The sequence below is a fragment of the Syngnathus acus genome, chromosome 20, assembly GCF_901709675.1.
Source record: "Syngnathus acus chromosome 20, fSynAcu1.2, whole genome shotgun sequence".
Taxonomy (NCBI): domain Eukaryota; kingdom Metazoa; phylum Chordata; class Actinopteri; order Syngnathiformes; family Syngnathidae; genus Syngnathus; species Syngnathus acus.
In genome coordinates this window covers 1,981,311-1,994,366 of record NC_051104.1, presented here as the reverse complement: position 1 = coordinate 1,994,366, position 13,056 = coordinate 1,981,311, and the positions used below count along the sequence as shown (strand labels likewise).

Genomic DNA, 13,056 nt, shown 5'->3' with positions numbered 1-13,056 from the left:
CAACCACATGTAATCATAGCAACAGGGTCATATGACCTGACATGATACTACAATAACATGACAACAACATGGTAACATGAAAAATGACAATCGATTGACAATGACAGCAAGCATTCCAGGATCAAGATGTAAATGAACGCCTCCCTAAAAGTATGACAATGTCAACTTTTCGAATGTATGTCTTAAGATTTGCTGACTGTGTGAGAAAAAAAAAAGTGACACTTGAGCCATCCATCCAGCATCAACAAGGGTGTCAGCCATCTTGTTGCGAGAGTTTGTCTTATCAGCCAGTTTGGTCTATTCTCCGGGCACGACCCTCAAACGACCTTGAGGGATGCCGGGCGCCTCTGTGACCTCGCTGACGATGGCAGTTTCTACACACACGCACACAGATGTAGTGGCGTACTTGCTGCCGATTGGCCATCGCGAGACAGAACAAGCAAGAAAGAAGGAAGTCGGCGTGCGACGAGGACAGACAATCCACGAAGGGCAGCCGATCTTGAAGCAGGTAACGTTGCTTTTGTTAACGGCTTTGGGCCACTGACGCTCTCTCCAGGCCGCTCCTCGACTCTTTGGGCTGTCATGTTGTCGCGGTCGACTCGTAGGCCAGTGGAGCATTTTGAGAAATTTGCTTGTCAAACTGGCGACCGGCCTCATTTTATGGGCCTCACTTGAAGTCCAGTGTCCTCATGTCTCTATGGATTTCTTCTGCTTGAACCTGTTTTGGATGTTGACCGTAATCAATGATGACTCCGGCGCAGGACGTAAACGTGTTTGGAATGTCTTCTGGAGTGGAGAAGGACAAAGCGAGGAAGGTGAAAAGCGGGACGACGTGGGGGCGAACGGACGGCGCAGTCACGTCGTTGTGACCTTGTAGTATGCGTGTCGTCCCGCAGGGGGAGACAAACGGCGGCAAGAACTTCTTCCCGCAAGCTAGCGACTCTGCCTCCAGGGCCACGCCCACTCCAGGCAAAAGCATCGCAGAGTCCCCGCCCACTACACGAAGGTAAACACACGTGATGTCGCACCAGGAATGTTCTGCGAGTGAGTCTGCGTTGTGTGTGGTAGGTTGAGCTTCAGTGGGATGTTCAGGTTGGCCTCGAGGGAATCCAACCAGCAAATGTCATCCTCACCTATCACCAGCAAGCTTTTCGCACGCAACAAGAGGAGCAAAGCCAGAGGTGGGTGTATGTCTCACTTGGTCAGTTGATGCTTTCTCCATTTCTTCTTTTTTCATCTGTTCCATTCCACGTCCACCTTTCCACTCTTCGTCCTGGCCGCGATTTCGCCCAGCCTTCAGTTTGTCGTGCACCACCCCCCCGCCACCGGCTCTGCAGACTCCCCCCGGCCAGGAGCAGTTGAGCGTCTTCCCCCTGGAGACATACGCCAGCGAGCCCAGACGTCTGCGATCCTTCTCGTCTCCTCCGGACACAGGACCGCGCTCGTCCTCGTCTTCATCCGCATCAGGCTGTCACCCAACACCTTTGGCCACGCCCCTTGCCGTTGGCAACCAGGTCTGAAAGCTGAAACAAAGACATTGCTTTTAGAAAGAAAGAAGTTAAAAGAAGAAAAATATAGATTTTTTTCCTGAGCACATTTGTGTCACCATTAGCGTTGCATTTGTGCAAGCGGCTGACTTTGCATACACCTTAGACTTGTGGCCCGCCAATGGCAGCGCACACGGAGAACAATTTCTCGTGCCGAAATCTTTTGGAAATGTGGGAGGAAATCCTCTTGATGACGTAATGACGGAGACAACGTGCTCAGCAACTCCACACAAGAAAGCCCCAGCCCATGTTTGAACGTCGAACCTCACAATACTACTGCACCGCAAATATAATAATAATAACAATAATAATAATAATAATATCCATCCATCCATTTTCTGTATTGCTTGTCCCCATAGGGGTCGCGGGCAGTAGGCGCGCAACACCCTGAACTGGTTCCCGGAGAAAACCCATGCAGGGGAGAACAACATAATAATAATAATAATAATAATAATAAATCATATTTTTTCATTTAGAATGTACTTTGTTTCACAAAAATCTCAAAGTGCTAAAATCTCAAAATGCTAGTGCTAATAGTCATGCAAATAGAATGAAACAAAATTATATCAGCCATAAAAGTGACAAAGGTTAACACTATATAGTCTTTTTTTTTCCCGCCCGATCGCAGTTGGGACAGGCTCCAGCACCCCCGCAACCCTTAACAGGAGAAGCGTTGCTGGAAATGGATGGATGGATGTATTTGTCTCGCCCTAGCGAAAAGCCACGTGGCGGAAGCAGTCAATAGTGCTTTTATTGCGAAACTCCCAGCCGGATGTTTGTTGCGTGCGTGGTGGACATGAGCTTGACTGCACTTGACATCTCGCCTGGATTTTTTTCCCGACATAACGGGAACATTTGACGGCAAAACAGGACGATGACGACCTGATGTTCGTCTTCTTCGTCTTTTTGTCGTCTTCTTGTCTTTCTTCGCTTCGACGTCGAGAACGTCGGTGACAAACGGGCGGAATGAACGACGACGGCCAGGTTGGTGCCCGATGACGACACTCCATCTTAGGTGTCGTCATGATGACTAGGCCAGCAAGGCTGTCATCATTCCTGACGTGCAAATACATTTGGGATGACGTCATAATGCACCCCCCCCCCCCCCAGATAAGCGACCTTCATTGATTGGTGATGTCATGTAACGCTCCAAAATTAGATTGTTCTTAATCAGTTATTTCAGTTAATTCCACGGATATGACGTATCAATAGCCCCCTTGCGGCTAAAGCCAGAGGGCACCTATCTTACTTTGCCACGGTCACAATCTTTATTTGTTTTATTTTTCAAGTACAATGTTTTGCTCTAGGGTCAAGAGAGCCTTTCAAAGAACAAACTAACAGTTTGCATTCATCCCAGTATAGTGAAATGTGACAAAGAGTGCTTAGCTGAACATTTCGCAGCAAATTTTGCTTTGCTTTCATTCTTCTGTTGACGGGATAATTACCACGGAAATGCAATTGTGGCATGTTCACAGAGGTAGTTGTGCCGTAGAGACAGAAAATAACAGCAGTCACTCTAGCGCCATTGACGCCATTATTTTGTGTTCAACAGGCAACGGATGTAGCGGGAGAGATGCAGCTACGAGGCCTCGCGGACGAGGGCGGTAGGAAACGTCGCCTTCTCTCGCAAGGCTTGGATTGTTTGGATGGCGCTAATGGAAACAAAATCCGTGTGTGTTTGTAGTGTGTGCGGACTCCGAGAGGGACATTTACACGCGCTTCATGAAGTCTCACAAGTGTTACGACATCATACCCACCAGCTCCAAACTGGTCGTCTTTGACACCACGCTGCAGGTTGCCCCGCATGCCACTGACACGTGACTGGCAGCTGACTGACACGTGCGTCCGTCTTTGCGTCGCAGGTGAAGAAAGCCTTCTTTGCTCTTGTCGCAAACGGAGTTCGAGCTGCTCCTCTGTGGGAAACCAAGAAACAAAGTTTTGTTGGTACACACGCGCACACACGCACCTGGTAGCCCTCGAAGGTGGTTCTTCTTCCTCTTGTCTGTTTCAGGAATGTTAACTATCACGGACTTCATCAACATCTTGACCAGATACTATAAGTCACCCATGGTAACACACTCGTGCACATAGAGAAAAAGCGTGTGATATCAGTTTTTGATTGTCAATTTTTTTTCCAGGTTCAGATTTACGAGCTGGAGGAACACAAGATAGAGACATGGAGAGGTTTGCTTTCATTATCGTTACCAATAGTCAGCCGTGACAAAAAACAAACGAGTGAACCATGACTCCATGTGTGACTTGGTCTCTTCTGTTTGTTGACAGAGCTTTACCTGCAGGAAACCTTCAAGCCTCTGGTCCACATCTCGCCAGATGCCAGGTATGCGAGCAAGCGTGGGTCTCGTGAGCGGACCGATTGAAAACAGGAAGTTGATCCGTGTGCCTTCCATGTTGCGGTATCAGCATCTTCGAGGCGGTGCACTCACTGATCCGGAACAAGATTCATCGTCTTCCAGTTGTCGACCCGCTGAGCGGCAATGCACTTTACATCCTGACGCACAAACGCATCCTCAAGTTCCTGCAGCTCTTTGTGAGTGTCCCCACCCGCCTGCAGGGGGCGCTGCTGCACTCTTAATAAAACATGTGTGTGTGCGTGCCAGCTGTGCGAGATGCCCATGCCTGCCTTCATGAAGAAGACGCTGGAGGAAGTGGGGGTGGGCACTTACGCTGACGTCGCCTTCATCCACCCGGACACTCCCCTCATCACCGCCCTGTCCGTCTTCACACACCGCCGTGTTTCTGCCTTGCCCGTCGTCAATCACCAAGGTAAGCGCCACCATTTTGGGACTGGCACTCATTTCTATTTGTATTCTATCAAATACATGTCAGCTGTGTGTTTGTTTGTACTCAGGCCAAGTGGTGGACATCTACTCCAAGTTTGACGTGATCGTGAGTAAAGCTGCCAAACGCTAGCCACTGAGCGGTCGTCAGTCCGGGTACTAGCCTAGCCGCGGTGTCTGTCCCTCAGAACTTGGCGGCGGAGAAGACTTATAACGACCTGGGCGTGACGGTCACACAGGCGCTGCGGCACCGCTCGCAGTACTTTGAGGGCGTCCTGAAGTGCAACAAGATGGAGACGCTGGAGACCATCGTGGACCGCATCGTCAAGGCTGAGGTGACGGCTGCTCCCCGGGACGGCGAGCCGAGCCAGTCGAGTGCCTGCCTAAACTCGTGCGTGTAGGTTCACAGGTTGGTGGCGGTGGATGAAGAGTCTCGCATCGTGGGCATCGTGTCCTTGTCGGACATCCTTCAGGCGCTTGTTTTGACTCCTGCCGGTAAGCACGAACAAGTTCAGATACGGTTGTCATGGAGGTCACTTTTGTTTGCTGCTTTCAGGTGTGCTCAGGGTCGGCGACTCTTTCCACACTCGCGCTGCTTCGGGCTCTACATTGGACCAGGACCACATAGCTGACCAGGAACGCGACCTGGGAATTGACCACAAGCAGGGCTACAGCCAGGACCAGGAGAAGGATCAGGACCACAGTCAGGACCAAAGCATTGACCAGGACCATGAGCACAACCACAGCAGTGACAAGGAGCAGGAACAAGATCAGGACCAAAGTCAGGAGCAGAACATTGACCAGGATCCAAATCATGACAACAACCAGGACCATAACGATGACAAGGACCATGAGCACAACCACAGCAGTGACAAGGAGCAGGAACAAGATCAGGACCAAAGTCAGGAGCAGAACATTGACCAGGATCCAAATCATGACAACAACCAGGACCATAACGATGACAAGGACCATAACAACAGCCGGGAACAGATCAAAGACCAGGAACGTGACAATGACAAGGAAGATATCTGGGATCTGGAACACAACCAGGACTATGACCAGGAACATAATAATGCCCAGGAAGATGACCACCATGATAATGCCCTGGACCAGGAACTTGACAATGACCCCAATCATCAGCACAACCAGGAGCATGATCAAACCCTCTGTGGAGACAAGCGCACTAACTCCAAGCAGGAGGAGATGGAGACTGAAGGCGATACTGGTGGGGAGACAGAAAGGGGGGAATGAGGGCGGGCCGAGGAGGAATTGTGACATCACGTCTTAAGGCGGGTCAAACTGGGATTGACAGCTGACGGACACACTCATTAAGAATGCAAGTAAACACAAGTTGTTTGCATGGCAGCTATTTGAAACAGGCTAGCAGCTAGCATAGCAGCACAGTTACTTGATGTAAACACACACAATAATCACAATGTTGGTAGCTTCCTAATGCTAACGTGTCCGTGAGATTAAGTGATTTTGCTACAAGCTAACCGATCGTGTGATGTCTCGGCATTTTCTTCTAACGTGAATGCATCGACAATCCTTTCGTCTGCACTTTCTGTTCCTGGATGAGGTCATAAGACGGCGTCGTTCAGCAAGAACTTAAAACATTCACATTAGGAAAAAAAGTGCTGTTATTTGCACACAAGTTGAATCAGTTACTTGTTTTCATAGACTTTTTGCTCAGTGAGCTACAGATCAATTTAATGTCAGACATTTATTTATTTATTTATTCATCTTCCGTATCGCTTTTTCCTCACGCGGTAGGTGGGGTACACCCTGAGCCGTTCGCCGTCCAATCGCATTATAGTATATTATAAAGTATTTAAAGTTGTTTTCTTTGTTACTGAATTTACATTTGTGATAGAATTTAGCGTTCTTAAGTAACATTAATGAGTAACATTCAGAATACAAAAAACCCCTCCTTTTGTCTTCTAAAAAAACTTGTGAATCTGAATAAAACGATCACGTCATTGTCCAAAGCAGTGTGCCTCCTCATGCTTTTACATACTGCTATGATGCACGCACACACACGCACACACACACACGAACACACACAGGCTGACAGGAAGTCAATGGCAGGAATGTTTTCATTAATTTGCAACAAATGTCCCATCGTGAAGGGATGTGTTGTGCACATTTGTCACAATGCGCGCATCCTCATTGAAAACCAACTTGGGTTGAGGCTGACGTTGGCCAATCAGATTTAAGTGAGCGGTTTAGGAGCGGAGCTCCTGCAGGACTTTCTTCTCCAAGCGGCCATAACGTTGCAGCATCTCGTTGTACACCTGACACACGTACAGAAAGTGACACATGGCTGCCATCTTGAAGGAAAACGTTACAGCCTCTCTCATCACACCTTTTGTGTGTGTGTGTGTATACCTGGTGTGCATGAAGCTGTGGCGTGGTGGCAAGTCGTGCTTCAGGAGCTTCTTTCGTCACATCAAAGAAGGACACGTCTGATTGGTCAAGCACACCTGGGAGGACATCGACCAATTAGTAAGAATGCCACTATCATCATCATCATCATGAGCACTTCCATAATAGTTTTTTGCCCCAAATGGCTTTCCTCCCTCATCTAGTATCCTTTCAAAAGGTGTACCTTGCTTTCAGATGAAGAATGAGGACATTCTACCACTTTTGTCAGTATCAAAAGGTGGATAAAAGGCTAGCCATAGCAAGCTAGCACTAGCATACCGTGCAGAGCCCTGTAAGCGGAGCCGAGGCAAGCAGAGTTGGACACGTCCATGGTGTAAACTGGAGCGTTAAACACGTCGCACAACACCTGATGCACACAAACCAATACACAAATAATAAGAAAGCATTCACATGACAGCGTGTCAGCTTTCAGACTCACCTGCAGAATCTCTTTGTTACACGACGCTCCGCCTGTTGCCAAAATTCGACTTCCTGGAACTGAACCAGACGAGGTTAGTGTCTGTGAGTTTGTGTGTGTGCGTACGTCTGCTTGATGTTGTTCTTACTGATGGAGTAACCCAGACGCTCGGCGTGGAGCCGCCGTGAAAGGAACTGACCCTCCACCAGGGCCCGCACCTCCGCCTCAGCGCTCACTGATGACACCTACAGGGCAATACAAGTATTGTCACACACGTACACACACACGCAATATACTTGGACCACCTTGTTGTCTTCTGCGTCAAAGAGATGAACTCCCACCGCACGAGGGGTGATCTCCATGACGTCAAAATAAAGGCCTAGAAACATGATGTCAGAAGAAGGAAGAAAAGAAGGAAGGATAGGGGCAATGAGAAATAGTAAAAGTATACCAATGTAACCGTTGTTTCCAAGAGGCGTTTGCCTCAAAGCAGCAGAGAAGCGTTCCCATGATGAATCAGCGCAGCGGTTCCTCAGTCGCTCTCGAGTCAAAGAGCCGTTCTTGAAACTGAGGAACGTGCACACACGTGTTGGTGTTGGTCATTTCACCATCACCCCAAATTGCAAGAGACACAAAATCCCACCACAGCAAGCCCATGAAATGTCGCCAGTCGACAGGATTGATGAACACATGACCTTCGAGAGCAGGACGGGCGTGCTGGAGCCACACGAACACTGTGTCGCTGGTACCCAGACTCACCTGCAACGCGTGCACACACAAAGAAAGGAATAGTAGGAAGTCAAAGTCCTGATAAGATTTGCAAGAGTAGGCGCAAAAATATTGTGGAGAACCTGGCCCCTCAACGCAAAGGGGCCAGATCAGGTACACGTGGACGCAGCCACTTACAGCCAGGTCTCCCTGCTGGAGTCTCATCCCCGCCAAAGATGCTGAGAAAAAGAGAAACAGCTGTCACCGTCAGCATCAATCATAACTGGCAGGCCGACGTCCCCGTTGGCAGGTTCACCTGGGTTGTCACCAGTGAAGGCGACCACGGCGCACGTGTCCGAGAAGCCAAACCTGCGCACCCAGTAGGACGACACAGCGCCCTGAAGGTCACACAGGGGTAAAGGTCACAAGCGGCTCGGCGGAGGGCGGGGCTAGCCGCGCAGATCGTCGTCTCACTAGCACGGACGCGGAGGGCATCGGCTTCCCCAGCAGAACGTCCAGACCGGGACACACGGCCTCCAGCAAGGCCTCGTTCCACTTTTTGCTACGGATGTCCAGAAGATTCATTCCTGAACCTTCAAGGACGAACGTGATGACATCATCAGCAAAGGAAGACACAATTACAAAGCTCCAGGTTTGCGTTGCCATTGATCAACTTTAGCTAGTCAATCCAGTTGATTTGGAAAAGGTTTCAAACTTTGTTGGAGTTTACAAAGTCTGAGAAACGCAATCATAGCTCTGTTTTGAATCATTTCATTGTCGATAATTTTTTCTATAAATGAAGCGGAGGGGAAATGTTTCGAATCAGTTTTATTGAGAAAGAAAAAGTCACTTTTATTTTAATTTCCATATTGCCCTGCCCAGCTAATGATATCATTGGTGAAGTGTTGTCTGGTGGCCTACCGTCACTGTAGTCGATGGCAGCGTACCTGCCGAGGAAGAGCGATGCCGCAAAGCTGCTGACCAATGAGATCCTCTGAAACAGGGGTCACACCAACATCAATAAGGCCACATCTGAGGCGGATGCGGCAAGGTCAGCAGCTGACCTCGGTATCTTGGAACTCTCGCGGTCGTTCGTCGCGCGTTTTGGCAATCTGACTTCCTGTGAAACGCTGCCCAAACACAAAAAAAATAGTCAGCATGTAATTTGCCCTCAGATGTGTGAGTGTGAGGATCACCTCATAGGCTCTGGAGCCCGTGATGTCTGCCAGCTTGGCAGCACCCCCTGCTGCATCCTCCAGGCGCTCACACTGCAGTCCGCTGCTTGAGTCCATCCACACGGGGGAGTCGTGCACTGAGAAACAGTCCTGAAACGCAACAAGGCCCATGAGGTGGGCGTAAACATGCCCATCCACTCATTGGCACGCAAATTTGATTCAAAATAAACATCATCGACCGGCACAGACATACGTACTTTGAGCTGATGGCTGAGGCTGCGTTGGTGGTGGAGCTGCTGGAGGGTCGTCGCCGCTCCCTTCTTCCAGTACACGCTCCCGTGTTGCTGAGAGGATGAGAGCGGATCACTAACCACGATGCATTTTGATTGACAGCCACCTGAGTTAAGGTCAAAAGATCACCTGACCACTGCCTGACAACGCTCGCACCCTGGAAAAGTCGAAGCCCGCTTCCTTCATCTGCTCCAATAGGAGGTCCAGAGCCTGAAGATCACTCCAGAATATTATTCAGCGCACACGCTTGAAGGGTCACACGGGTGTCTCGATGCACTCATACCTTGACCCACATTAGAGCGGGTGATGTCACCGTCAGGCCGTCTGCACCCACATGGACGCCCCCCTCCGTCCTGCAGCCCAAAATCAATGTTATTTGAAGGAACTGAAAACATAACCTTATGTCAACTTCTAGCTAACTTTAAAACAAATGTCAACTTGTATTTAAGTTCTTAATGCCCAAACAAGGAAACGCCACTGAACTTGTACAACTAGTAGCTCAGGTCATTCTACATTGTACTACATTACTACATTATAAGACAGCCCAAATTGACAACTGAACGACTAGCACCACGTAATTTACAGCAGAGTGTATTTACATGAAGTAAAGTAGTAGTAGAGTTAAAACCTGAACTCGGGTAGCTGAGAGTCAAAGTGCACTTGGTTCTGATGGATGACATTCAGCTTGTGATCGATGGCGACAACCTTCAACTTCACAAACAAGTTGACAAGTTGTCATTTGGGACAAATATGCGTCAATAAATAACTATGACAAGTGTGACAAAAGTTTTAATTAAAAATAAAATCTCCTAAACGTTTCAAAAGGCTAATAAAGTTAGAAGTTTAGTGACGTGTTTGGTTTTGTTACCTGCTGAGTGCTGAAGTCGAAGCCAAGGTATGCTTCAGTGTGTTGCACGGCCGCCATCTTGTGTTGACGTGCCGAGAAGGCGGTGCCATTATTTAAATTCTAGGGGGGGGGGGCGCGTTGTAATTGGACGACTCGTTGCTTAGCAACTAGACAACGCTCAACATTACTGGTTGGCTCATCTCTTGTCGGGAACAATACTACTCTTAACTCACTAATAAGACAATATAATAATGGTAATAAAATAGTTATGATAATAATGACGATAATAACAATGATGCCAATAATATTAGCTAATGCTAACAACACCCGCTGACTCTACACGGCAAAGAAAGGATGATTTATCACTTCAACAACTTTTTTTTTTCCCCACAACAAACAACTGGACACACATGATAGAGTTGAGTGACAAGCACATGTGCAATTAAGGCCAGGCACTTGATTCTTCACGTTCGACGGAATGTCCGCTGCAAGTCGCCACGGTGAAGTTTCCTACGGTGGCTCAGACATAGCCACGGCGACGCTTGCTGCAGTGGTTCAGAGCTTAGATTTGGCCTGAAAGAAGCTCATGACGGCGTTGAAGCACTCCTCTGACGTCCATCGCTCTGTCAGGCGCTCCACCTCGGCGTCATTGACGGCGTGGAGGCGCTCTTTCTCCATCGAGCGAATCAGCTGCTTGGAAAGCGCCAGAGACTAACAGGAGACACACATCAACAAAGCCAACGTTACGACAAGGGCTGCTGGGGAAAAGTTCACCGCGTGTGCCTTTACGTTTGGAGGTAGCTTGGCGTAGTTCTTCAGTCGGCTCCAAACTTCCGTGTGGAAGCTGCTGTCAGGAAAGACTTCTGTGACCAGACCCAGTTGGCACGCTTGGAACGCCGTCAGCTTCTTGTTAAAAAGCAGCATCTCGTTGGCCTGTGCGCACGCACATGCACGTCAATCACGTGTGTATGTGTGCGCGTGTGCTCTATGTGCAGGGACCTTGCTGTTGCCCATGATGCGAGGAAAGGTGTAAGACGAGCAGCCTTCTGGACTCTGACCCAGTTGGCTGAAAGGCGTGTGGAAGGTGGCCTAAATATTAAAAATAATTTCATGAGTGATTTTGAATCAACATCATATTGTTGTGTGCACGTACACTCTCCGTAGCGTAGACCAGGTCAAACATTCCCATGACAGTGACGGAGATTCCCACGGCCGGTCCGTTCACCACCGCTACCAGCGGCTTGGGGAAGTCGATGAACGCCCTCACGTATTTCCTGTCCGCAGGGGTCAGAGGTGAGCGAGTCAACTCGGACAATGTTACTCTTCGAGGCCACACCGAGCGATGGATGGATGGACGGACTGATGCGTGAGCGATCACCTGAGCAGCTCCCCGCCAGCTTTGGCCATCTGCTCCAATCCTCCCTCAGGAATCTTGGTGAAGTTGCTCAGGTCATTGCCACTGCAGTAGAAGTCCCCTGCGCCTGGCAAAGCACACCCAAATGCACACACCACCCAGTCAGACAATGTGTGTGTTGCCACCGACAACCTACTTTTGTGTGTGCGTGAGAGAGAGAATATTACCGGTAAAGACCGTGACCACCGAGCTGTCTTGGGCTGCTTGCTGCAGAGCTTCAATGATCTCCTCATACATCTGTAACACACCCTGCATGTCAGCTAACTAGCAACATGCTAAGTGTGACCTTTCAATCTTTCTACTAATGTGTAATGGCCAACCAAAGTCAGGTCGCAAACGAGGATGTTTGTGAGGATGCGTTGAGGTCACCTGAGTGGTGATGGCGTTCTTCTTGGCGGGCCGGTTGAGCGTGATGGTGGTGATGTCATCTTGCGTACTGACCAACAGGGAGTCGTACGTGCGCCCATTGGTGGCTGACTGGGCGGGCGCTTGGGCGGCGCTTCCACCTTCTGCCGCCACCAGGGAGCCAATCAGGTCGCAGTACTCCTGCCGGGCCGACTCCTGTCAATCACATTTTCACAAATCACAAAAACTCCTCCATTTTGTTCAACGTCATGCTTCCTATTATATGACACATCATATGACACGACAGGTCATGGCGCACACCACGAGTGGTCTGCCACAAAGTTAAATCAGTGAAAGGCCAGCGAGCGTGTGGACCTGGGTGATGGATCCCAAAGACTTCCACGAGTCCCACTTGGCCTTGTTGATGAAGTCCAACATTCCCGGTTTGGGGGTGTCACAGGGACCGTGTGTTGCCTGTCATGTGAACCACAAACACACCATAAATACTCAATGTCAAGCAGAAAAGAACATGGCTGTGCTGACCTGTTTGAAAAGAGCATAGATCTTGAGCTTGACATCATTTCCAGGATCTTTCTTCAACGAGGAAAGTTTGCTCTTGGCCTTCTCAAAGTCTTCCTGGGTTACACCTGAAGGCGAGCACACAAGTGCGAGCACATGCTAAGGCAGAACATTGGTTGGTTGAAGCTTAAAACGGTACCTCACCCATCATGGACGTCTTGGTGAAGTGGAAGCTTACGGTGGGAACGCTGGACAAACGCCACAACCTGACCACCGCGAGCAAACACAACAGTTTGCCTTTTGTTTTGTTGGCGTTTTAGTGACATTCGCGTACATTTAACTTCGCTCTCGGCTGAGATTTCCACAGAAGACAAAAGTGTCAGAAAAACTCACCGCCGAGTAAATATCAAGCTTATTTGCGCAGCGAAAGTCATTTAGAGGCTGCGAGATGAGAGCACAAGTACAAGCGAAGGGAAGCAGAGCGACAAGACAAACAAGGTTGACACACAATAAAAAAAATGTCAATTACTTCCGGGTCACGTCACTTTTCTCAAGGACAAATGAAGGCTG

At 49.1% G+C, this 13,056-nt stretch overlaps 3 protein-coding genes across 10 annotated transcripts; 1 reads left to right on the top strand and 2 right to left on the bottom strand.

The window, feature by feature from the left end:
* The first annotated feature begins 460 nt into the window (after positions 1 to 460).
* LOC119139170 (5'-AMP-activated protein kinase subunit gamma-2-like) lies at positions 461 to 6,329 on the top strand. 3 transcript variants are annotated; one of them, XM_037279620.1, is made up of 17 exons: positions 461 to 508; positions 762 to 815; positions 897 to 1,006; positions 1,069 to 1,181; positions 1,294 to 1,514; positions 3,100 to 3,151; positions 3,232 to 3,341; positions 3,410 to 3,491; positions 3,559 to 3,617; positions 3,686 to 3,731; positions 3,831 to 3,885; positions 3,969 to 4,095; positions 4,166 to 4,331; positions 4,417 to 4,454; positions 4,534 to 4,680; positions 4,747 to 4,840; positions 4,902 to 6,329. In XM_037279620.1, exons 2-17 carry the CDS (start codon positions 780 to 782, stop codon positions 5,594 to 5,596), a joined length of 2,151 nt encoding a protein of 716 aa, XP_037135515.1. In that variant the 5' UTR covers positions 461 to 508; positions 762 to 779; the 3' UTR covers positions 5,597 to 6,329. The 3 variants fall into 3 exon arrangements, with proteins under 3 accessions (XP_037135515.1, XP_037135514.1, XP_037135516.1); XM_037279619.1 differs by lacking the exon at positions 461 to 508 and having other exon boundaries at positions 725 to 815; XM_037279621.1 differs by lacking the exons at positions 461 to 508; positions 762 to 815; positions 897 to 1,006; positions 1,069 to 1,181; positions 1,294 to 1,514 and adding an exon at positions 2,314 to 2,531.
* Positions 6,054 to 10,462, bottom strand: xylb (xylulokinase homolog (H. influenzae)). Of its 6 annotated transcripts, none has more exons than XM_037279627.1 (19): positions 10,230 to 10,426; positions 9,990 to 10,072; positions 9,645 to 9,714; positions 9,491 to 9,571; positions 9,328 to 9,414; positions 9,092 to 9,220; positions 8,960 to 9,025; positions 8,817 to 8,889; positions 8,370 to 8,488; positions 8,212 to 8,293; positions 8,094 to 8,134; positions 7,831 to 7,946; positions 7,639 to 7,754; positions 7,493 to 7,566; positions 7,336 to 7,432; positions 7,209 to 7,267; positions 7,049 to 7,136; positions 6,734 to 6,828; positions 6,054 to 6,639 (listed from the first exon to the last, which is right to left on the bottom strand). In XM_037279627.1, the coding sequence occupies exons 1-19, from the start codon at positions 10,284 to 10,286 to the stop codon at positions 6,571 to 6,573; spliced, it is 1,602 nt and encodes a 533-aa protein (XP_037135522.1). In that variant the 5' UTR covers positions 10,287 to 10,426; the 3' UTR covers positions 6,054 to 6,570. The 6 variants fall into 6 exon arrangements, with proteins under 6 accessions (XP_037135522.1, XP_037135518.1, XP_037135521.1 ...); XM_037279625.1 differs by having other exon boundaries at positions 6,059 to 6,364; positions 6,527 to 6,639; positions 7,493 to 7,754; XM_037279624.1 differs by having other exon boundaries at positions 6,059 to 6,361; positions 6,527 to 6,639; positions 7,493 to 7,754.
* A 104-nt stretch (positions 10,463 to 10,566) lies between these two features.
* eci2 (enoyl-CoA delta isomerase 2) lies at positions 10,567 to 13,015 on the bottom strand. The gene is made up of 11 exons (XM_037279635.1): positions 12,880 to 13,015; positions 12,691 to 12,752; positions 12,511 to 12,614; positions 12,343 to 12,441; positions 11,992 to 12,183; positions 11,790 to 11,859; positions 11,587 to 11,689; positions 11,362 to 11,482; positions 11,208 to 11,297; positions 10,998 to 11,141; positions 10,567 to 10,919 (listed from the first exon to the last, which is right to left on the bottom strand). The coding sequence occupies exons 1-11, from the start codon at positions 12,918 to 12,920 to the stop codon at positions 10,764 to 10,766; spliced, it is 1,182 nt and encodes a 393-aa protein (XP_037135530.1). The 5' UTR covers positions 12,921 to 13,015; the 3' UTR covers positions 10,567 to 10,763.
* Between the last annotated feature and the right edge of the window lie 41 nt (positions 13,016 to 13,056).